This window comes from Haemaphysalis longicornis, unplaced genomic scaffold, assembly GCF_048455015.1.
Source record: "Haemaphysalis longicornis isolate Haplotype H1 unplaced genomic scaffold, Haemaphysalis longicornis Haplotype H1 scaffold_8, whole genome shotgun sequence".
Classification (NCBI taxonomy): Eukaryota; Metazoa; Arthropoda; class Arachnida; order Ixodida; family Ixodidae; genus Haemaphysalis; species Haemaphysalis longicornis.
This window is the reverse complement of record NW_027526445.1, coordinates 182,547,649-182,571,750: the sequence shown is the minus strand read 5'-3', so window position 1 is coordinate 182,571,750 and position 24,102 is coordinate 182,547,649. Positions and strand designations below refer to the sequence as shown.

Here is a 24,102-nt window from a genome sequence, read left to right as displayed (position 1 = left end):
AGTTTGTCTTTTGATCGCAGCGTCTTTGACTTTGACCATTTCCCATTCGATTTCGCGTGAAGAAAGTTTTGCATTCAACCATCGTAATCATTAGATGGAGGGCTAGATGATTTTTCTGTTTAATTTTGAACTTCCATGCACCCCTCTCCAAATCTAAACTTTTTCCAGCGTGTCGGAAATGTGTCTGTGCTGAAGGACTCGGGCTGGTGCACCCATATTTGAGGCAACTAATCGCGCGTTTTTGGTGTCTTCACGAGGCATTACACGATTTTTCAGGAATTCTGTAAAGAATGCTTAAGCATTAAATAACACCGGCTGACGTCAACACTGCCACATTTTTAAACTATCGGTGCCAGCCTTTATTACCCGCAGGTGGGAAAACGGGAAGGGGAGGAGGAATGGTTTGTAGCTTGGGCAGTTGGGTGGGTGAATACCTTTTACTGATAAAATGACCACCACAAACGTGGGAGTTCCACTTCTGCATTCAGGCTCTCATGCTGTCACAGTGTCGCTCACCAAAACCGAAGGCACAAAGCTTACGGGTACAGAAAGAAAGTACACTTCTACGGCTACACGGTAATCCATCTCGTACGCAAGTGCCTTTCTCTTCAAAGCACACGTATCGAGGTATCCCAGCGCTAAGACTGGCGTGGAAACCGTAGTCAATGAAACCAGTGAGGATAATTTAAAATGGTAGAAATAAATACTAATATAATATTTTATACCTACTCAGAGAGCGCGCAGCCAGGCGCAGAGCGCTGTAAAAAGCGCTCATGTCAGTGTCGCCCGTTCCCAAACTTAGAAGCGTCAAATAAGTTTATGTAGCCGTTAGTGCATTTAGGAAGAAATAAATACTAATAATAGTAGTTTTATTCGTACTCAGAACGGGTGGAGCCAAGCGTAGATCACTGCAAAAAGCGCTCATGCCATTGTAGCCGATACCCAAATTTAGAAGCGTCCGACAAGTTTACGTAGCGTTACTGCATCTAAGAACCCAATGAATCTGTCTAGATTTCGTTTCATCTCACATGTCCGCTCACAACACCGCCAAGACATTCAAACAACCGAAGCAAACACGACAAAAACAACGTGAGGCTGTGTTGTCGAATGCACCGGCTCATTCCACTAACGAGGGGAGCGCCGAGTGGTGGCGCCACCCGTACAGCTGCCCGGTCCCTATACCCGCCGCGAATGCTCAGTGGAAGGCATTGCGCTCCTGAAGTTGCGCGGTTGCGTTCTATTTTCTGCCGCAGCCCCCAGCTAGCACATCAGGATGGCTAGGTTCCGCTGTCCCACCCTTCGAAAGACGCTCCTCGCCATTTTCTTTCCGTCGACTCACCGCCGGGCTACCGCGGTGGCATCCGCCGCTTTAGCCCTGATGTAGCCGACACTGCTGCGTTCGTGACGCCGCTCCGCGAATTTTAGGTAACGGGTGGCAGAATTTGTTGTTTCACTCTTTGTAGAGCCACGTGTGTGAATCCAAGTGACGTCGCGTGGGCAATTGTGGGTTTCGTTTAAGGCTTTGCTTTCCAACCACCTTCACAGCGTGGATTGGAGCCATTTTGTTTTTCTTCTTGGCAACTGGCTGACGATGACCATCAGCACTGGCGTCACAAACGGCAGTGTTATGCGACGAGGAGACAACAGGGATTGCCGGTATGAGTTTTTTAACGCATCATAAGCATTAATAAAAATTTGGGCACAGTATGCAGATATGAAGTTTGCAATAAATCATTTGAAAAATACATTTCATGGTACTATTTTATGTGAAGTGAGACAAGAACCGGTGACCGACAAGGTCCATTTCTTCTGTCACTTTTCTTTTGAACCTTCTGGACTTCTGGCGTATGGTACGATGAGTAGATATGCTAAGATGGCTATAGTCCACTGCAGCGACCAATCAATCAAAAAATCACTCATTCACTTTCCCAAAACAGCCAGATGGCCTTTTTTCAACATAGATGACGAGATAATAATAATAATAAATAATAATAGTAACAATAATAATAATAATGATAATAATATAATCACTGTCATTATCATGAGAGGCACGAAAATATATCTGCCATGGGTGCCATCCTATCGAATTACGCCACTGCACGCACCATCACATTCAGGTGTCACATGGCTCGCACTGTGGTGCAACTAGAGGTGGGGGGGGGAGTAGGGCAGAGGGGTAGAATTGCCACGGTGCGCCAAGCTGAAACCGCCCAACATCAGCATCATCAGCCTATGTACGCCCACTGCAGGCAAAGGCCTCTCGCATAGATCTCCAATTATCCAGGTCCTTTGCTAACTGCGACCAATTTATCCCCGCAAATTTCTTGATCTCATCTCACCATCTAACTTTCTGCCGCCCTCTGCCATGCTTGCCGTCTGTAGGGATCCACTATGTTACCCTTAGTGACCAACGGTTATCTTGCCTTCGCATTATATTCCCTGCCCACGCATATTTATTCTTTATTTCTACTAACGTGTCCTTAACACGCGTTTCTTCCCTGACCCACTCCGCTCTCTTCTTGTCCCTTAATGCTAGACCTATCATCTTGCGTTCCATTGCTCGCTGAGACGTCCTCAATTTAAGTTGAACCCTCTTAGTGAGCCCCCAAGCTTCTGCCCGTAGGTGAGTACCGGTAAGATGCAGCTGGCATACTCTTTCTTCTTCGGGGACAATGGTAGGCTGCCATTCATTATCTGAGAATGCCTGCCGAATGCACTCCACCCCATTGTTATCCTTCTAATTACCTCTGCGTCATGGTTGGGATCCAGGGCCTAAGTAGATATATTCCCTTACAACTTCCACTGCCTCGCCACCTATCTCAGACCGCTGTGCTCTCCCGTGGATATTGAGCATTATTTTAGTTTTCTGCATATTAATTTTCAGGCGCACGGTTCTACTCTGTTTGTTCAGTGTGGTAATCATGCATTGCAATTCGTCCCCGGAGTTACTTAGCAAGGCAACGTCATCAGCAAATCTGAGGTTTATTCTCTAACATATCATACAATAATTTACCATGTTGGGCTGGTTGGCGACTAGAATTTGAAGAACGTACACCACACAATTTTTGACAGGGGTGAAGCAGAGAGTACACCACTCAAGTGCTGACTTCCGATTGATCATCTTTATTGAAAAAAGCGTTATAAATACCAAGCGCATAAATGTCACATTACCAACACCTACAGGGGCAGGAAGCAAAGAAAGCAAATACAATTGTACGCCATATTTAGGTTGGCCAAGCTATCACATCAGCATTACCCTGACCTCCAAGAATGCTACTTCCTTTGTGAAGTCATTAGAGATGCTAGAATAAAAAGAGTGGGAGATACTGCATTAGTGTACCATCAATAACGGCTTCGCCAAAAGTTGCCACAAGAAAACTTACATAACTTGAAACAACATGCACGGTGGCTGTTAGAAGAATAGACAAAAAAGTGAGACATACAAATACAAACGCTATTGACAGCACTAGAAATTTTAATCGTTCAATTCTCTTCTTCGGTTTCTAGACAAGTGGTACTGTCAATATTATTTCTTTTCGCACTAACCATGAGCACATTTTTGAATCAGTTAAAGGACAGTGAAGCATATAAAATGCGCAACAAGTCCAATTGTCATGAAAATATTTGTTGCCAGGAGAACGTACATTGAAATCTAGAAGTCTGCCTAGATTTTGACGCCAACTGCAAACAAGCTGCTTGAGGCTAAGCCCACAGATTTTGCAGTTTAACATATGAAATTTCAAATCAAATCCTAAAACCAAGTTTATTCATTTATTCTACCATACTACGCGAAGAACGCAATGCTTTTGTGCCATTGTGTCACACAGCATCAAAAGCTGCGAAAAAGCAAGCACAGCGAAAATAGACAGGGACGTATAGATGTATCAGTGAATTCATCCTACTCACTGGCGGATGCCAAATGTGCCCTGCTCCCTGTTCTGCGTTTGCGGTGGAATAATGGCAAGCAACAACTGTTCAGGCGTGAAAAAATTTTGTGAGTACCGCTCCCCGCAGGTGGTGGTGACAAAATCCTGCTAGGAGGGGAAAAAAGACACTTCATTACATAAACAAAAAGACAGAAAATGAGCTGTGATGGCCGCATAAAATCACTGGTCAGCTCCAGACAGAGCACTGGCTTGAAGGGTTCATCTCGCTGCCGGAAGAGCACTGAAAGGCCTCGGCAAATTCGGGGCTGTTGCTCAAGGGTAGATTGGTCCTGGAAAGCACAAATGAGAAAAAGAATATTGCCACGAACCGTGCTTTGTGTTTTTTTACTTATGTGTTTGCATTTGAGCATCTTTTGGACGCTGTTAGCCTCAAATGGGTAGATAAAATGCCGACCGTATTCGCAGCGAATTTCGTTAACACAGGATCGCTTTCTAAAACATTTCATTGCTGCGAGATATGAAATACATGGGCGTCTATCGACGTTCACTAGGGATGCGAAAATATTTCGTTGCCGCAGAAATTTCGTACTCGTGGGATTTCATTATCGCGGGGTTTGACTGTAGTTAACTGTCAACTCATGAGACCACTAAGCAGAGAACAATTGAGGTGTTTGTTTTCTAAATGAGTCAAATCCACCCAAACAGAATTTGAGGAAGCAGCTAAACTTTGTTACAGTACCTAAATGGAATGCTGTCAAAGCTATTTTGTGATATGTTTTACATGACAGCTAGGAGAAGTTCCCAGCCACAAGTAACCAAAAATTAAGTATTTAATTAACTATATTGGTTATTAATTTTAATTACTTATTTACGGATATCCTAGAAAATTAATTATCCATCCTGACAGTCCAAGCTGTCCGGCAGGAACTCGCAAGGAGGCTGCCATGTTGGCTATATGATACCAAACCAAAAGCACACTCCCATCGGGAAAATAGACTTGGCTCATTTTGATCCATGCCACAACACGATCTGGCTCATTTTCCATTGAAATGTGATCTGCGTTAATGTACATGTTTTCTAGGGGAAGGTAGCAAAGTTTTTCTTGTCACTTCAGTTTTAAATGATTTAGTTTCGGTTTCTGGATTTCGCTCATTTCGAAAAAAAAAAAGCCTCAACTCCTGACTGCTGCGAGGAGGCTGTACATTGAATGCAGTTTGGTTGCAGCCAATCTTACATGCGTGCAGCGACGTTTTCCAGTCACTTTGTTCTATTTTAGGAGCGAAGCACCTTAGGACCTCGCTTTATCCGGGGCTTGGCGTCCATGTACACAGTGTTGCGCATGCGCGAAAAGCATTGGATTAGATTGGATTGAAATGGATTGGATTGGATTAAATTGAATTGTATCAGACTGGATTGGATTGGAATTGTATATACTGTAGACGCACGTTGTCACTCATTTACATGCGCGAGTAGGCAATGCCACAGGTGATTTACGGTAAGAACGACCCCCAGTGCTTCGCCCACTCTTTATGATTCCCTTCGTGGAGATGCGTGAATTTTTAATTTTTCTGCGGCCTCACATCAGCGCACAGAAAGGCGAAAGCCACATAAAACCAGCTTGGCTTACCTGTACTTGCCTCTGCTCTTGTAGGAGCACCGAATTTCGTCGATGCTTCTCTCAGTCGAGCGAACCTCACAGTGACTCTGTAGGAGTAAAAAAATGAAGACGCCAGTAGTGTGCTTTGTTGTAACACCCAACCCGCATTCTTCACTCGTACAATGGTCCCACTTGCATAATGATCGTAACCCCTTATGGGTAGCGAAAAACTGATTCCTTATACTACAGCGGAACTCCCCTGATATATCCCCCAGCCCTACGACGACCCGTTTCTTATGACGGATCCCAGTGGTCCCAGCAAATTCCCCATAGAAACAAAAACGCTCGGGAGCACGCGGTCCCCTTCATACGACGAACCCTGGTGGGGATAAACCGGCGTTTTTTTTTTTTTTTCATTTTTTACACCGCTTCGCCGCCTCGTCCCGATCTTTCTTTATTCTTAACCCCCTTTTGACGCTGCTTGATGTGTGAAGGTCTGCAGGCAGGCCAGACCATTTGCTGAACAGACTTGCTGAACAGCAAGCAGGCGGGTACTGGCGAGCGGGAGGAAACCTTCGACGGCCCCACGCGGCAGCAGAACGCCAATGCACCAGCGGCGAGAAGTCAAAGTCCAGGCGGTCGGAGGACCGCGAAAACACATGCGACGCAAACCAAGCGCGATGACCGAACCTCGCTTTCTTCACCCGCTAGGTTCAAGTTGCTCCCTTTCACGAAACTCTCTTTCACCGTATCTCTGCTCTTTGCTTATCAGTGTCTTTCAAAGCCACGTGCCACTCCGCTCCTTTCTTTGCCACCTTTTTTAGGAGCGAAGCTCCTTAAGGCGTGGGTCTGTCCATCCTCGACGTATGTATGTAGCCACCTCTAGTTTAGTTCTTGGATTGTTTACTAGATGGCGTGGCTACCTCTAGTTTAGTTCTTGGATTGTTTACTAGATGGCGTGGCTACCTCTAGTTTAGTTCTTGGATTGTTTACTAGATGGCGGGGAGCGTTGTAATAAAATCCGTTCGCTGTTGGCGCGCGCTCGGAGTCGCCCGATGGATAAGGCTGCAGATGTGCGAGCCCGCGAGGCAGAAGCGCTCCGTGAAGCTGCGCGACGCCGCCGCCAAGATCCTGCCGTACGAGAGCGGGAGGACGAAGCGTGTCGTCTGGCTGCGCGACGACGCCGCCAAGATCCCAGCGTTCGAGAACGAGAGGCCCAAGCGTCACGGCAACGGCGCGAGGACCCTGCCGTACGCGAAGCGGCACGGCTGCGGCGCGAAGAGGATCTCCAAAACGTCAGAGAACGGGAAGCGGCGAGAAAGCGCGCGTATCGGCAGGCAGACCCCAATGCAGTGAGAGCTCGTGAGGCGTCTGCAAAACGCATCAGGCGAGCTCAGCCCCAAGGTGCCGACGCGCGGTTTAAGCGAGACTTTCTAGACGTTACGTTCGGACACAGATGTAGTGGGCGAACTTTCACTGAAGAGTCACGGTTTTACCGATGATTTCCCCTCAGGAGCTTCGCCCACTCATCATCATTCACCCCGTGGATATGCTGTGAATTTTTTTCCATCGCCGCCTTGTACAAATGTTCATTTCGCTTGGCCTTGGCAGTTGCACACTCTCGCCTTTTCCCCTCTCAATTTGCTCAATCATGTCGGTGTTATCTCGCAAGTGTGAGACGCAGGGCTTGCGGGCTATAATAGCGCCGGACGGTACGGAGGTCGCGTACAGTGCTGCCACAGGCAAAGAAAAAGTAGTAGTAGATTTTTGCTTGAAAAATCAGCAGAAATCATTAAAATTTGGCTCAAAATTCAGCAGAAATCAGGAGATTTTTCTATCAAAACAAGTAAGAAAGAGCAACTTCCCATTTCAAACTTCTTTTTTAACGCTTGTTAGCCAATTCGTGCACGCGCACGTGTATGGTGGCGCCGCGTAGGGGGAAGATACGCAAATGCAACTATGGTTCTTTTCTTTTTATTCCTTTTCGGGTACTATATGCTTTGTGCGCGTCGGCGTCGCAAACAGCTGAACTGTGTACTGCGGGTACTGTCGTCGGTTTTTATTAGGTTAATTCCGGTGAGTTTCATTAAATTGACCCGAATACCCCTTATACCCTTTATGTATACCCCTTATGTTAATTACATTGTTACAATAAAACACGCATTTGCTTCGTTCCTACCGAATTTTGAGGGGTTCGCAATGAAATCGTATCGGAAACTACATTTTTAAAGCAAAGCTTTCTATTATTACTAAACAGCGCAACAAAAACACGGACTATAGCTTAGGTACACAGGACGAGCGCTGACTTCCAACTGGTCTTTTATTGAAAAAACACATATTTATACCCCACACACCTACACACACGTGCCATAAATGCGCACAACAAAACAAGCAATTCATCACAGCAGTGCTATGACGCGCCACACACGCTCTAAAAATTCCCATTAGAACACTCGCACTTGAAATGATAAAAAACCCTCTCAAGCCATGACACACGTGTTGCGCCCCTAGATTACTTTCTATGTAGCGTTCCTACCCCCTTGTAAAAAATCAAGTTCTTTGGCTGACAAAGCAACCGAAGGTACGCTGACGCAATTTTCCCCCAACCTAGCAATTTTCGCTGCCTCCACTATCTCCCTTGTCATCTGGTCACTATGGCGCTGAATGACTTCGCATTTTTCGAACATGGGAATGCACTTTCCGGTGGTGCCTTTGCAGTCTCGGCAGTGAATGCCTAACTGCCCCTTGACACTTGTTCGTACGTTGTTGTTATGCTCCCGGAGCCTTGTATTAAGACACCTTCCCGTCTGGCCCACGTACTTTTTTCCGCATGGCAAAGGAATCTCATAGATTACCGACTTTGCGCATGGGACGAACTTCGTTTTGTGCTCAATGGAGCACTTGTGGGAATCCTTTCTCGGGAGGTACGTCTTTTTGCAAAGGGCCCCCAGTTTTCGAGGGGCGGAAAAAACCACTTGTACGTCAGCGGCATTCCCTATTTTTTTCAGCCTATGGGCTATGTATGTATGGAATTACTGCAACCTTCCTTTTTTCTTTTTCCTTTTCTACCACAACCATGGCCTCGCCCTCGCTCCGGCGGCGGTTCTTCTTCATCTCCCTCAGAACCTGCCCCGCCACAGACGTCACCACGTCATGTGGATAGCCAGAGCTATGCAGGCGCGCTTCTTGTGCATGGATGCTATCCTGCATCCTGTGGGGGCACGATCTTCTTAGTGCATTAGTAATGCACATCTTCACTATCGCCCTTTTCACCAGCTTGGAGTGACCCGATGAGAAAGGAAGTAGTGGCTTGTTACTGCGGGGCTCATACTGCCAGCAAACGTGGTTCTCAAAAAATTGCAGTCGCAGGTCAAGGAACCTCAAAACGTTATTCTCGGGTACTTCATGCGTCAACGTCAACGGGTGAAAGCATTTTTGGAACACACCTAACACTTCCGGCACCTGCTCGCCACCGGTTGCACCCAAGCCGTCTATGAACACTAAAAAATCATCTACATATCGAACAACCTTGAGAACACCCATATCCCCCAATTCACTGGCCACTTTTCGTCCAAGGCATGCCAAATACAGGTCGCTGAGAACCGGGGCTGTACACGTGTGGGCACAACACGTGTGTCATGGCTTGAGAGGGTTTTTTATCATTTCAAGTGCGAGTGTTCTAATGGGAATTTTTAGAGCGTGTGTGGCGCGTCATAGCACTGCTGTGATGAATTGCTTGTTTTGTTGTGCGCATTTATGGCACGTGTGTGTAGGTGTGTGGGGTATAAATATGTGTTTTTTCAATAAAAGACCAGTTGGAAGTCAGCGCTCGTCCTGTGTACCTAAGCTATAGTCCGTGTTTTTGTTGCGCTGTTTAGTAATAATGGATAACCAACTCGCCCAATACTGCACTTTGCTTAAAGCTTTCTAGCTGTGCCAGCCAATGGTTCTTTCGTAGCGTGCGGGACAACAAACTCCCAACGCGGCGGCGGGGGGAGGGGGTTCATCCACGGAGCACACTGTAGATGGCACGGCGAATTTACCCAGCGTTCCCCGCGCGAAAGTGCCTGCTCGCCGGCGGCGGCATCGGTGGTACGGCTTTGTCGTCTGCTTTTGGGCCTATTTTGGCGCAGCTTCGCGTCCATCGCGCGCTGCCTTTGCACTGCTTGATTAACTTGTTCGACAGCCCCACCAGGCCTAGGGTAACCCGCACCCCACTGGATTAAGTGGCCGTGCGGCAAACATACTTTAGGATTGGTTTGCAGGGCGGGAACCACATACGGACATCTGGCCGCTAGATAAACGCTGCCTTTTGCCCACAGCTTGCCACGAATGGGACCCCGTTTTCTAAATTGGTGAATACCTATTGTTTTAAGAGGTATTACAAAAGGCAAAAAGAGAAACTGGTTCTGATAAATAACGGTTATAAAAGTTCCCTCAGCTCTCTCGCAATTCTAAAACTTACTGAAATAACTTGCTTAAATAAGTATAAATGGGAATCACTAAGCTCACACGCCGAATCGTTTCGGTGTCTGCGCTCGTGTCGCGCGGTGGTGTAGCCACAAGCTAGCACATAAGGATGGCTAGGTTCCGCTGTCTCACCCTCCTTAATACCCTCCTCTCCGTTTTGTTTCTCCCGCCTCACGGCCGTGCTACAGCGGCGAGGCGGCGGCGTCCGCCGCTCTAGCCCGGCCGTGGCCGACAATGCTGTTGCGTTCGGGACGCCGCCGCCGCCCCCGCGAATTCAAAGTAATGGCTGGCAAAATATCTGGTTTCACTCTTTGTAGAGCCACGTGTGTGAATTCAAGTGACTTCTCATGGGCAATGGCTGTGGGTGTCGTTTAAAATTTTTCCAACCACCTTCCAGCGTGGATTGGAGCCAATTCTTTTTTTGGTTGGCTTTCAGTTCTTGACGAAAAGCCAATCAGAATAGGTTCTCGGAAAAATGGCGACGCCCCGATTAACTCGAGCTGAGGTCAAAATTGTGGTAGCTTTCGGTAACCTGATGTGCAGAAAGCAAAAAAATCAGTAGATTTTGCACTCTTATCACTAAATCAGCAGAAATTGAACAACATCAGCAGATCTACTGATAAATCAGTAGCAGTGGCAGCACTGGTCGCGTAGCGCGCAGTGCACGGCTGGCAGGCTCGCGCAGACCCTGTAAAGGGGGTTGGCACAAAATTAGTGTTGTATTTTTTTAAACATTGGATTTCAGTTAGGGGTTTGCAAATTGCTCGACAATGTGCCAAATATAGTAGTTTAAGTAAGTTCTTAGCCCACCTGTCATGTCAAAACGTCTACTAGGCCGACATTTACCCGTACCCCAATAATACAGCACCCCCGTCATACGATGTTTTCGCGCGGTCCCTTGAAAGTCGTATTATTGGGGTTCCACTGTACCATGATCACACCCCAAGCTTGTCACGATAGCTGTCTGCTCGTTCTGAGTGCAGAGAATTGGCGGTGAGATGTTCGAGTGGCGCCCCCTGGCTCTGACATCGCCTCAGGGATTCGCGCCGCTGTCGTCTGCGACACTCTGATTGTGAGGGGCAGCAGTGCCTGTGCTAGAAATCGCATGCTCTGAAGAAAGTTGTTCGCTCTCTCCTCGTGTGTAAGTTGTACTTTCTAGCTTATTCGCAAGGTTCAACGCTCAGAGCTCCTCGATAAGTATTCAAAATGTGTGGGCTTCTCTACAGAATTTTTGAGATGCTCTTATGGAGGCTTAACAGTCTAATGCTACGTACCGAGCAGCGGGCCCCTAAACGTGCATCGCACAGCAGAAAATAAAGCGACTGTCTTCTGTTTCTTTCGTTGTTGTTGACTTGTAAGAGATATCGTGTGGATATTTTCTTCAGAGTGAATGGCACACATCCCCTTCTTCAGAAATTGAATTTTGTTACGGCTGTGTGCAATAAGGTGCATATACGCAGCGTGCGTTGTTTAATGACATGCAAATACAATGAGAAGGTTTGTGCTACACCCCGGATATTGCGCCGCAGACAATGTTGTCCATAGTACTCGAAAGCGGCTTTTGTGCTCCGAATTTCTATCGTTACCACCGTTATCATAAGGAACTGACACTCAATCCAAACTTTTATGAGATGATTATGGTGTTGAAGGCCTGATATACTCGCTAACGAACGCAATAAATAGTATAAGTGCATATATTACAAGAATCGAAACCGATGAATATTTCTAAGCAGCTCTTTATTGTTTTCCAACCCTTCCAGGCGTAAGGAACAAATCCTGGTCTACTCGGGATGGCGTTCTGTGAATTGAAGAAAAGTACTCTTACTCTTTTGTCGTAACCTGAGGACCCCGCCCACTAATCAGCTTGATTTTAGTCAAACAAAGTTTTCTCCTCCTCGACTCCTCATTCCTTTGAGTGCAGTTTTCCTATAACGCATACCTGAATATTGGGCAGATATGGCTGTCAGAAATGTACCGAAATATCCCTTTAGGTTTGAAAAAACTTAGTGTTACTGTATATTTACCGTAGACGTGACTCGTTTTGTTTAATAAACCTCCATACTGGTTAGACACCTGGTATGAAGCCAGCATGCGCCTATACACACAGTGGGATATTTGGAACTCAACATATTTGGAATTGACATGCATCCCTTAGGGCATGTCGGCATACTTTCATGCCATGACAACGTTAAGTGATGTGATACAATACTTTCGAACGTTCAGCAAGGTTGCAAAAACTGTTTTACCTTACATATGATTACTGAGAATCGTAATGCGTTCTGCCAAAGCCAACAGCTCCGAAGGCCTGGAATTTGCTTTGGTCATGTATCTTCGCTGTTGTCGGTTTCTAGCAGCTCGATGTTCCCTTTGTTCGAAAGATTGCTTAATACAGAAGCTTATGCCCAGGTCCGACTTTTCGCACTACGCTCAGGACCGGCTTCGCAAAGAAAGGGGCGACGCCGGCAATGTTTCTTCCGTAGCAGTATCCAAAACTATGCTTTAACTCACGCATTGAGCTAGTGTATGCGATTCTAAGTCTATTATTATAATAAAAAGTTATGTGCACACAAAATAATGTGCGGACAAGCATCAGATCTCAACCAAGAGCAAAGAATCAGCAAGGAGAGTGAGACCGAGTGGAGCAGATGACAAATGCGAGAATCCCTAAGCCGACGTCACGGAGGCGCGTTTCGCAGCTCCGCCCGTGGTCGTGCTCACCGCCAGTGGTGATAGCACGCAGCTGTCAAGCAGTGCCTGTCAAATGTTGCATAAACTACGCTGTCCACTCAGGTGACAATGCCGAGAAGAAGATGCACGTGACACAGCGAAGAAAGGCCTCAAAGTGTAGCCTCAATGGCAAATAATGATGATGATTGGTACAACACAAGAATCTTAGAGGGATGAGGGGGGACATCTCTGTATGTACAATGATGAAGATTACATTGGCGTTGGTACACATGGCAAGAGTGGTGACTGGAATGGATCCAGGATGAAAAGGAAGGTGTCTTGGTGTCTTGTCAACTAGCATGCTAAAGCAACACCCCACCCTGGCAACGCGAAAGGCATTCTCCCATCCACATTCTGCCACTGATACATCCACTACCTTTAAAACAGCACAAGGAGGAACAACTAATGGTGATTATGGTATTATCACTAGTGCACACTACTATCTGCTACTTTTAGACAGCCAGAGAAGGAACTAATGATGGCTACGGTGATTTTCACTAGTGCGTGCAAAGGCAATCTCTCACAGCAGAAGGCATCAATGAATACAGATGACTACAGTGATGATGATAATGCCACAAGCTATGTATTAAATTCGTTTATGTTTTTGCTTTTACCGCCCGGCTGTGCCGGGCTGTATTATATGTGTCCCGAGTGAAGCGCATGTTCCATTCTTCCTTGCTTATGCTGCACGAGTTATCTCGTTTGTTAGGGAGAATGTTTCGCCCTAATGTTACTAGCCTAGAACAGTCTCCTTTGATCTACAGTGTTCTCGATGTAATGTGACGGTTCGAGAAACACCCGCGCCAAAAGATAAATGGTCGCGGAGCACACGCCGCGGCATTTGATTTGCCGACAGTCGCCTGCGCAGGTCACTTTGTTGACTGCTGCTTCACCACCTGTGTATTCTTTGAGTTGTTAGGGGGGCACAAGTTTGCTCCAATAAACTTGTTTTTTCCTTCAATATCAGCTGCGTCGTCTTTGGCTTCGTGACAATATGGTGGACATGCGGCAGAACGGCCTCTCACCCGAGCCAGGTAAATGAAGAAGAGCTGCCTGGAGGACAGGTGAGGCACGTGGGGCAGCCGGTAGTCCCGGTTCAGGTACCGGTTGGTGAAGAGCCGGTCGTCGTAGACCTTGATGGAGACGCGCACCGCCACGGCGTCCTCAATGTCGCTCAGCCCCTGCAGGTTTAGCCGCCGGCCGATGCCGTGCAGGTCGAACCCCCGGTCCCGCTGAATCTGCAAAAGGGATGAACGCACAATGCGGTGTAACCACCACCGAGACGCTAGGTGTGCCCTAATACCATATTTTCATCCGTATAACCCGCCCCTGCATATAATCCGCACCCCCCCCCCCTTTCAGCCCGCCGGAAGAGAAAAAAAATCCTTGCGTATTGCCGGCACATTTCATACAGGAAAGGCTGCACCAAGGCTACTGCTCAAGCAACACATCACGTACAACTTAGACAGAAAAAGCCTATATTTACCAACTGCAATACACTGATCCCCGTATTCACAAACCTAACTAAGTGTCATTTTTGCCTCCCGACACTTTTCGGCGCCTTAACTCGCTTCAAGAACTAAACTTACGCTGAAAGGGCGCCTTTTCACGAACTTATTGGCCCGAAAAGTAAGCACTACTTAAGGTAGCACCCAATTTACCTTAAGTGCGCCTTTCGCAGACCAACATCGCAGACTACGACGATAGCTTAGCTGATCATGATCAGCTTACACCTCGAGGTGTAAGCTTACACCTCGAGGTGTAAGATTTCGCGCGTTGTTTGCGAGATTGGTAAAGCAGTAAATAATGAAGCGCTTTATGCAAGCGAAGGTGATCCACGCGCACGGCTGCCGCCCGGACGCCGCCATGCCCACACCCACACACCGCCTCGGCCGGCGTGCGATGCGGCCAGCGTCGGCACCATGGCGTTGCCTCCTCGCATAAAAGGATGAGGGCAGGTGTGGCTACGGTTTGTCACCGCTTGTCGGAATGCAACCAATCGGGCAAACGAAGTTACACATGCAAGAAAGGGGATGATACTGTGGCGAAAATTTACGCAATGGATAGTCATGCGCGGCCGTAGTGCAAGCGGCGATCAAACATCGGCCGCGATGTTAAGCCTAAAGTTTTCTACGGGGACCGGCCACCGACGGAGGGGGTTGAGCCAAGCGCTTCGAAGATGGCACCACAGGAGCGTCCTTCCCCATTGGTTCAAGAGACAAGTCCTGCCCACACGCCGTCCGTGAATTGGGGCGTCGCTCGCTAGTCTCATTCACAGGAGCCTAGCGTGCTCCGAAAAGGGCGCGTTTGATAAGGGCGCCTTAAAGGAGCCATGAAGAGAAAATACAACTTTGTTTAATTTGAAAGAACGAGGATTCAGTATCTCACTCAGCTCCATTAGAGCCACAAAATATGTTTTTAACGAAAAAAAAGCAAGAAGTATTTAAAAATTTCAAATTTTGCGCCACAGTGACGTGTTATGAGCAAGAATGACGTCATACGGGCCAACAATAAAACATAATTTCCAGTGCGTTAACTGCACGTTAGCATTCAAGTGATGCGGTAAAATGGAACTAGAGGCCCCATTACAGACGTCCAGTCATGTGTCGTCGCGACAGGTCTCTTAGGCGGCCGCCAATCGCACAAACAAGGTTCCGTGACGTCATAGAAAAGTTGCGGGAAATAGGCTACGGGGTCGCGACTGCTTCAAACGTTTTCTTTAATATCTCCGTTATTTGTTCGAAGATTGCGATGATATTGGTATCATTGTTATCGGGACTAAGCAGTCTTTCTAAAAAACCCAACTTGTATTTTGTCTTCATGGCTCCTTTAAGGAAGGTTTCTGAAACACGCGGTAGTCTTTTCTCATTCTGGTCCTTTTCGGACACTTATGAAAGGCTTCCCTAGGGCGTAAGTTAGGTTTGCTTATTGAATACGGGGGTGAGTGCAAGGCGAAAGTCAGAATTCACTCAGTGTCACTGCTCTCGCTAGAGCTATCACCTGAGCCGTAGTCCTCACTGTAGTACACAAGGTCATCTTTACGGCACAACAACACGCATTGCCAAGAAGCTGCACTAAAGAAAAAACCCCACGTATTACCCGCATCCCTACTTTGCCACTGAAATTGTCGCATTTTTGGTGCGTGTTATACGTGCGAAAATACGGTATTTTTAAAGCGAAAGCTTTCTCAGTGGGAGCAATGGCGTCCTGTCCTAAATCTAATGCACTTCCCCATAGACCGGTTGGTTAACCAAAAAGGATAAGATCTATGGACACACGGCACATGCGTGAAACCAGGCTTCCATTAGGTCAAAACAGGTAGGTCAAAACTTGAAAATCGCAAAAAAGGGACGGCTCCAGATAAGGCAACACACTCATCGATCATGAAGGAGCGCAATAGCAAACCTTTATCTCGTAAACCACGTATTGGTATACATTTAGGTTGTTTGCACATGTGCTCACTTAGTGCGCGGAGAATCGCCGCATGGGTTCATTCTTCCTTTGCGATTTTGGTCTTTGAAGGTTTGACGATTGAATAGAAGCACTTTTAGCGAAGGTTTTGACGCACTTTTGACGCAGTTTCGATGTAAGAAGCTTTCGCGCTTCTCTCAACTTCAGACAGGGATGGTAAAGTTTTTTTGCTGTATCTGTTCCAACTTAGATCACCTGTTTCATTGTGCATGCATGCAAAAGCATCAATAAGGCCAGAGAGAAACCTTTGAGAACTGGTAGACCAAATCAAGCAGTTTTCTTTTGCCTGTCCACCCATAACACAAGCTCCCCCTCTCAACCACAAGTCCTAGCATGGTAATTGCAGAAGTTCAAGAGCAAGTTGTATTTACGGTAGCAACTACTACTCCATTGCTTTGTACATCACTTCATGCAAGTCCTCCTCTTATTGTGGAGTTCCTGTGCAAGGGATACGATATGGCAGAAGGTTGTGTTGTTGGGCAAGTTGGTACTCGGCTAACAAAGACATAAGGCAAACGGTTGGTGAAGACTTCTGGGGACACACAGGACAAACGTAATTGTAAACCTATGTCAACCTATCATGCTGCTATGTCTAGTTTATCGGAGGAAACATTTGCAGGTGTGCCTTTCAGAGAACTGTGACTTGGCTGCGGAAGCGAGTGAAAAGCACATTTTTAAGGCTTTTTCAGTTGTGCCGCAGTGAACAGCAGATACTAAAGTCCACTGGGCGCACCTTTTTCCCGGTGGAAATGCATTTTTCAAAGTGCCAAAAGTAGGCGGTGTACAGTACTCGAAAAGAATAGTTCTCCAAGGTTGCCATTAAACCCATACATTTTTTACGAAATTGAAATAGTTTGAAGAAACAAGGCCTTTTCAGACAATTTAAAGGGTTTCAGGGAACAGTAGCTGGCTTCCAGTGTTCCTCGCTCATGTGGAAGAACCTCGTTTCGATTGTGAACCAAAAAAGACAAAGCTTGACTGATCTTTTTGTAGGTGGTCCTAGTCTGCATGAGATGCTCAAGGTGCTGCCCTAACGTTGACTGTCGCAACAAGGTATCCAAGCCTAAGCCGTTGTCCTGTTCTAAAATCTGTCGAGGAGCTCTTGTAACCAATCCAATAGTGCCGGCTTGTGCGATAATACCAGATTCCCTATAATAGTCCCACAACTCTTCGCAGTTTGCTGAGTGAAGGAAAGACAGAGCAGAAATGATACCCGGAAAAACAGCTGTAATGGCAAAGTTGCTCATCTATACCACCACATGGCAGCAACACCACACAGTTGAACCTCGTTATAACGAACACTGATATAGCGAATTATTGGCTATAGTGAACTAAATACGAACTTTGGTTGGTCACGCTTCGTTTCAATGACACTCTTTTATAACGAAAGTGAAATTGTGAGTGCCGCAAGCACTATTGCATATAACGAAAAAATATTTGACCAGTGGGCTGAGAAGCTAGTTGGAAAAACTCCCAGCATCCGAAACTGCAGAAGTATAAAAAGGCTCCTTTGTTCGCGGACACTGTGGAAAACTTCATCCTGCTCAGTGCTGTGAATAGCCACCAAACGAAGATCACATCCTTCCTCGAAAAAATAGGAACGCAGGCGTGTTTTGTGAAATGAACTTTGTTCTGTTGTAATTTCCCGTGTCATGTTCTGGTTAATTGAGCTTGAAATGCCACAAGGAGAAAAATAAGGGTTACCTTGTTTATAGTGAGTTCGAAGATTAAAATAATGCGTATCAAGAACTTTTGCGGCAGCCAGATTACCAATTGGTTTGAACTGATTTTTAGCTCTCCTGTTACAACGAATATCGGATATAACGAAATAAATTACTGTCCTGATAATACTTTGTTATAATGTGGTACTTTGTTCCATACATAGTGTACAACACAGTGGAAGCTATGGAAGTAGTTTGCAGCAAAAAATAAACAAATTGCATCACTCTGCCTTGCGCCATGTCTCGGTGGTAGGAGGTGCGCACGGAGAATGGAAGACGTTTGAAGGACCAATTTTCGCGGCAGAGCCCGTGACTTTCTTGAATAATTTTTTTCAAACCATGATAAAAGGCAAGAAATAAAATTAGTGTAGAAAAATATTGCTGCCTACATAGCTGAAGGGAAAGACAGAAATGACTAGTGGTGAGACTGGACACGCCATCTGCTCAAAATTATCCGACTCCAAAGGTAGGAACAGTGCACATTTTGACAAAGTACAGACAGAATTACACCCCACAAGCACTGTGTCTCACCACCAAGTAGCCAAACATGGTGCTCTTTTGTATCTGACTCTGCTTAGACACGTGGCAACATCTCAGAGTTCCTCTTGTAATGGATACTGAAAGCAAAAGACTATCAAATATTTCAGCAGTAACCGTACGTAAACTTATTCTGTTCATATAACACTAACCAAATCCTAATTATAATAATTGTGCTCACAGTAGTTGCAATTTTACGGCTTTGATCAACCTTGAGCACTACTTTCCTCATCGCAAGAAGCCTTATTACGCCCTCTAGCTGTGAAAGCGCTGCCCGCTATGTATACAACAGAGTAGGTGCTGCGAGGCTCAGGCAACAAGGCAGGCACTTGCCATCTGGTCCCGTTTCTCTTCCAGGCAGTTCATCTTGTCCTGGACAGCGGCACGCGTCGCCTCTGTCCACCACAGGCCCTCGGGCTCGTACAGGTTCGCTGCAAGCCACAAGACAACCCTTCAGCCAAGCCAAGCTTAACAGTGCAAACCAAGAAACAGCAGTGCCGTGAAGCAGTAGCAGCATTCTTTCACAGGAGCATAGCTTGAGGTATGTGGAATGCAATGTACAAACATTTATATTTTGCAACCTAGCCCTTTCGGCCCTGGTGGTATCAATTGACGCCATCACCATAAAAAAAAACGAAACCAAAACTGATAGTTTTCTGCAGGATTGTTCTTCAATGATGCCTATTGCGATGGATATCGCTGTTGTCATTTTAGTGGAGCTGGATGCTACGAAGAAGCTGCGGTGAAGATGAAATTACGACATTGAGGCTGAAAAAAATGGCGGTCCGAGTTTTATTTCAAAGCTTGTAGATCACTAGACCGTGCTTTACGAAGCTCATTTTTTGTTTGTAGGTTCATGTAGTCATAACGTTTTTATTTTTATTTTTATTTATTTAATGATACTGTTAGCCCCAGTGGGGCCGTTACAGGGTGGTAGACAACAAAAGAAATAACACTAACAAAGCTTCTCAGCCCGATACAAAGACGCATTTTCATACACAAAACCAAGACCAAATTTGAGCACAGATACCATTTGCACGGAGTGGCAAGCTATAGCGACAATGAAGACAAGCAACACGTGTTCAACAACGGGGTCTCATCGGCCAAGCAACATCCCCGCATACAAGCGGCGCAGCAAGTGTTCTTCGATGGAATGCGCAGGAACTACACCAAGAAACATCTGTACAGCGCGTGCGCAAAACAGAAGCACGCGGAAATGCAAGAACACATGAATAAAACGTTACAGCAGCTATCAATCCCTTATAAGTGAGTAATGACGAAGCAGGGACGACTCAAACTGATTAAACGTGACTGCGGAAATTGCAGCCTGTGGAAGTGCATTCCACTCTTCTATTGTTCTCGGTAGGAACGAATATTTAAAACTGTCTACCCTGGCATTAATTGCGAGAAACTGGCCGGCATGGCTACCCCTGACGGTGCGAGTGTTCCTAGGTTTTAAATACGGACTAGAGTCTAAGTTTAGGGAATTGTTTTTCAGCATAGAAAGAAACTTCAACCTAGCTATTCTCCATCGGTCTAAAAGGCGAGGTAGGTTAAGATGGCTTAGCATGTCACTAACCGAATCAGTGCTTCTAAATCTCGATAGAATAAACCTAGCTGCTCGCCTTTGTATTTTTTCTATCTTATCAATCTGGTATTTCCTATACGGATCCCATATAATACTCGCATATTCTAGCGTAGGCCGCACAAGCGTCAAATATGCCGTAAGCTTTGCTTTGGTTGATGCCAGTTTTAATTTCCTTCTTAAAAACCACAGCTTCTTTTCTGCAACGCTGCACAAGTGATCAATGGGAGTTTTCCAACTAAAGTGTTCAGATAGGGTGACACCCAAGTATTTAAAATGAGTTACTCGCTCTAACTCATGGCCGTCTAATCGGTAGGAAAACGACAACACATTTTTTACGTTTTTTGTGACTGACATGTACGAGGTTTTGCAATAGTTAACTTTCATTTTTCATTTATTGCACCAGTCGCCCAGATTATTCAGTGCAGCGTTGAAAGCGAGCCGATCTTTACGATGACTTATTCTTGAATATATAAGGAAATCGTCTGCGAACAGGCGAAGCTTAATATTAGGTGAAACTGTTTCTGCAATGTCGTTGATGTAGCGCAAGAAGAGTACCGGGCCGAGCACGGAGCCCTGGGGCACACCAGAAGTCACACTTAAAGTACGGGAATTCACACCATTAATTTCAACAAACTGTGTCCTGTTAGAAAGGTACGATTTAAGCCACTTTATCAACTTCTTATTTCTTCTCTATCGTTTAGGAAAATGTGCAGAAGTGATGTCTCTGCTCAACATAAAATTTTTAATTGCCTGGTGCCCTAATTAATTGTCATTAATAAATATGTTATTATTTGCATTCCAGCTCTATTTTTTGTTTGCAGGCTTATGGGACCCTAAAACATTGTTTTTCTTGAAATAAAAAAATCAGGGCTGAAAGGGCTAGGAGCTTTAAGTGCACAGAGAGGCTTAGAAGTTTGACTTTAAACATTAAAATTACCATTAAAAAGACTCCCTTCAATCAAATTTACTTTTAGACTTTGAGAGCGTCATGCCCCTTATAAGCACACTTACAGCCAAACCCTCAAAGTGATATTAAGCGACGTAACCAGTGCCTAGTTAATGCTCTCATTTTGGCAAGGATTTAGTATTAAACTTGCAGCTTCTCAACAACGGAGCAGCGTCCAGCATGAAGAAACACTCACTGTTCTCCAGGAGGACCCTGAAGAAGCAGCTCACAAGACGCGGGCCGGAGCGGGGAACGTGGAACATTCTGCGCACAAACAGGCAGCTCGCTTTGTCACACCTCAGTACGCGTGTTATTTGGAAACAAAAATACGGCCGGAAATTCAAATACGGCCTGTTAGAACTGTGCGATGGAGATGCAGAATGTCCAAACTGGAGTTTTAAACAGAAGAAGCTCTCTTCTTTTCCTGTATTTTTTGTATAAACACGTGCACAGAGATCTTTCATTTGTTTTCGCAGACTGTTCAGTTTGTGTATAAAGGAGGCACGAATTCAACAGTGTGTATCTTTGTATCGTTGCATAGCATGTATAAATGCGCTGTAATGTATATTACTGTGAATTTTCCATGCAAAAATGTAACTTGTATGTTATTCTAACTTGCATGCATTTCTATATCTAATGGATTGGCTACAACAGCATATGGGGTACTTTATCCGCCAAGCCGATCAACAGCTTTTTTATTGTGCGCCCAACATCGAGAACTGTTGTTGATGTTGAAATAAAGATTTGATTTGATCTGAATTGAAAAGAAATTTACACCTGGGCATCATTCCGATATTGCAATCTCAAGCATTTCAGTTTTTCCCCTCTAGAAAAAAAAACAGCCACTGGGTCCAAGAATCAAGCCCACGTTTTTGTGCTAATTGAAAAAAAAAATGCTGCACAACACTGAGCGATGGTGGTGAGTGATGCAAAGACGCACGTTTCACATTTCATGACTTCTAAAATGCTTACATAAGAATTTGCTATGCTTTAAACTTTCATCTAAGCAACCTATAATGCTGTTCAATATCATAGTAACCAGCTTAAAGATAGTATTTGCACATATAGGGAAGTACTTTCCATTTGTATTTTTTTCATATTCGGGCAAGTTAATTCAACACGATACTGGGTACAAAACAACACGCTTTTTAAATTAACTTTTTGTCGGCTCCAGATACAAGGATCTTAAGTGTGGGAAATTTTTAAGTTTCCCATGAAGTTATGACCTGCTCTACTTAATAGTTCCTCATTTATGTATCTGCAGTTGTACTATGTGCTTCCGCTATCACTTATGTATATAGATTTCTGTATTCTATATTATCTCTCTAGAGCTTCATTCTTTTTCTGTGACTAGCCATCACATGCCTGTTAGTGTGCCCAAACTTGTCAATCCTCGCAAGCATACCACCAAACCAACAATACCCTCAAAGTATAATAATGATTTTTGCAAATTATAATGATTTTTGCAAATATCTGCTCATGACAAGTTTGAACTTGTCTGCTCATGAAGCATTTTTATATCAGCATTAATATGGGTGGATTTCATGTTTAACAACTGCACTATAATTGTCCCTCAACAAACGAGAATTAAAAAGATGGCTGCCATATGGGTATTTTATGTCAAATACACAAATTCATAAAAAGCGCTGAGACTTCAGTTGGCGACAGTGAACACTAATGAACCATAAGCAATCGGCAAATCCTCAGTTCCAAATTATCAGTACCTTTTGGTCAAGAAAGCTTTGTCTTGATGCTACAGCAGCACGAAGCTATGCTACACATGCCTGTCATTCTTTCTTAGGCGGGACTCCCCCTGATCCCATTCCTATGGGACTTATGAAGTCATGACCCACGGGCATCCTGTACCAATAAGAAAAGTTTTGCAAACACATAAAAATGTTTCTAATGGTCTAGTTTTCTTTTTTTCGAAATATATCACTTCTTTAATTGAATGAAAAATAAACAAGAAACACATTTTCGTTTACCTCCAGATGGCGCTAGCTGTCTAGCAAGAGAGAGTTTCATTTTATTATTTCAGAACAAAAGGTACATATTTCTAAAATAAGCAAACCAGGCTGTTGTGAAGATTTTTATGTATTTGTAAAGCTTCTCATATTAGTGCCTGATGGCTCTTTAAGGGACCCTGCAACACTCTTTGTGCAGTGCAAGTAAGCCAGCGCGACTTTTTATATTACACTGCCAGGTATACCTGAGCCAAATACTACACGTGCACGTGAAGGGATAAGCGCGTAAATCGCCGTGAAAGACGTGGAAAAACCAACCGCGCTCTCTTCAATTTTCCTCATTACGCACCCCTGGCATGGCCTAAACGACGTCATTGTGGCCATGGCTGTCGCTGGTCAACTTTGCGGCTTATTTCTCGCATTTCCTGTAACGATCCGCAGTCGTCGGCGCTGTGTACCAACCTCTTCTATGCCTGAACCTGTACGCACAGTTTTGGGTTTTTTTGTGTTTTGAGTGCACGTGGAGTTTGAGTGACGAACTGAATACTTCCCTTTCAACAAAACCACTCGATAACAAACGTTTAATGCTTCAAAAACGTCCTACCAACCTGAGCGATCGCTTGCGAGCAGGCACCATGCCTGCCTTTTTGTGGCACCAGACCGGAAACAGACCCCTCCACATTGCGGAGAAAAGGAGAAAACTCCCCAACATGTCATATATCGAAGGCCGCCCTAGGGAACGCCGTGAGCCGCTCCCGTATCCGGGAGAGGGCGCACAGCTTTCATCGCGTTGTCCGCGGTCGAGTTGAGAGGGAGCAATTATACGTGATTTCTCATCGCGCGTAGTTTCGGTGATACTGAACGGATTTTCATAATTGTTGCGGGAGGAGATTGCTGGGACAATAGACTTTACACCAAAATACAGTCAAAGTACTCAATGGAAAGTGTTGCAGGGCCCCTTTAAGCCCGTGGTTCATGATGTAGTAAGTACCATAGGAATGTTAACAGGTGACTCCCCCGTAGTCCTAGATACATAAGAAAAGGAACAGTACAGGTATTGCGACAGGAGAAATGCTGCCCATCATTTCGGGAAAAAAAACGGGGGCTATGGAAGGAGTGTGCCGCTAGGCTTTCCGATCTTGGGGGTGTTGAGCAGGTCTGCCTGTGCATGACCAGGTTATCAGGGCAGGGCAC

At 45.4% G+C, this 24,102-nt stretch overlaps 1 protein-coding gene across 1 annotated transcript in view; it reads right to left on the bottom strand.

The window, feature by feature from the left end:
* Positions 1-3,191: 3,191 nt before the first annotated feature.
* Positions 3,192-24,102, bottom strand: part of LOC144148606 (uncharacterized) — a 96,738-nt gene continuing 75,827 nt past the window's right edge. Inside the window, exons 18-22 of the mRNA XM_077680115.1 lie at positions 21,141-21,208; positions 18,744-18,841; positions 13,707-13,919; positions 5,515-5,591; positions 3,192-4,216 (exon numbers count right to left, since the gene is read on the bottom strand). Of these exons, the coding sequence (XP_077536241.1) occupies positions 4,114-4,216; positions 5,515-5,591; positions 13,707-13,919; positions 18,744-18,841; positions 21,141-21,208 (559 nt within the window). The 3' untranslated portion in view covers positions 3,192-4,113. The remainder of the gene's footprint in view (positions 4,217-5,514; positions 5,592-13,706; positions 13,920-18,743; positions 18,842-21,140; positions 21,209-24,102) is intronic.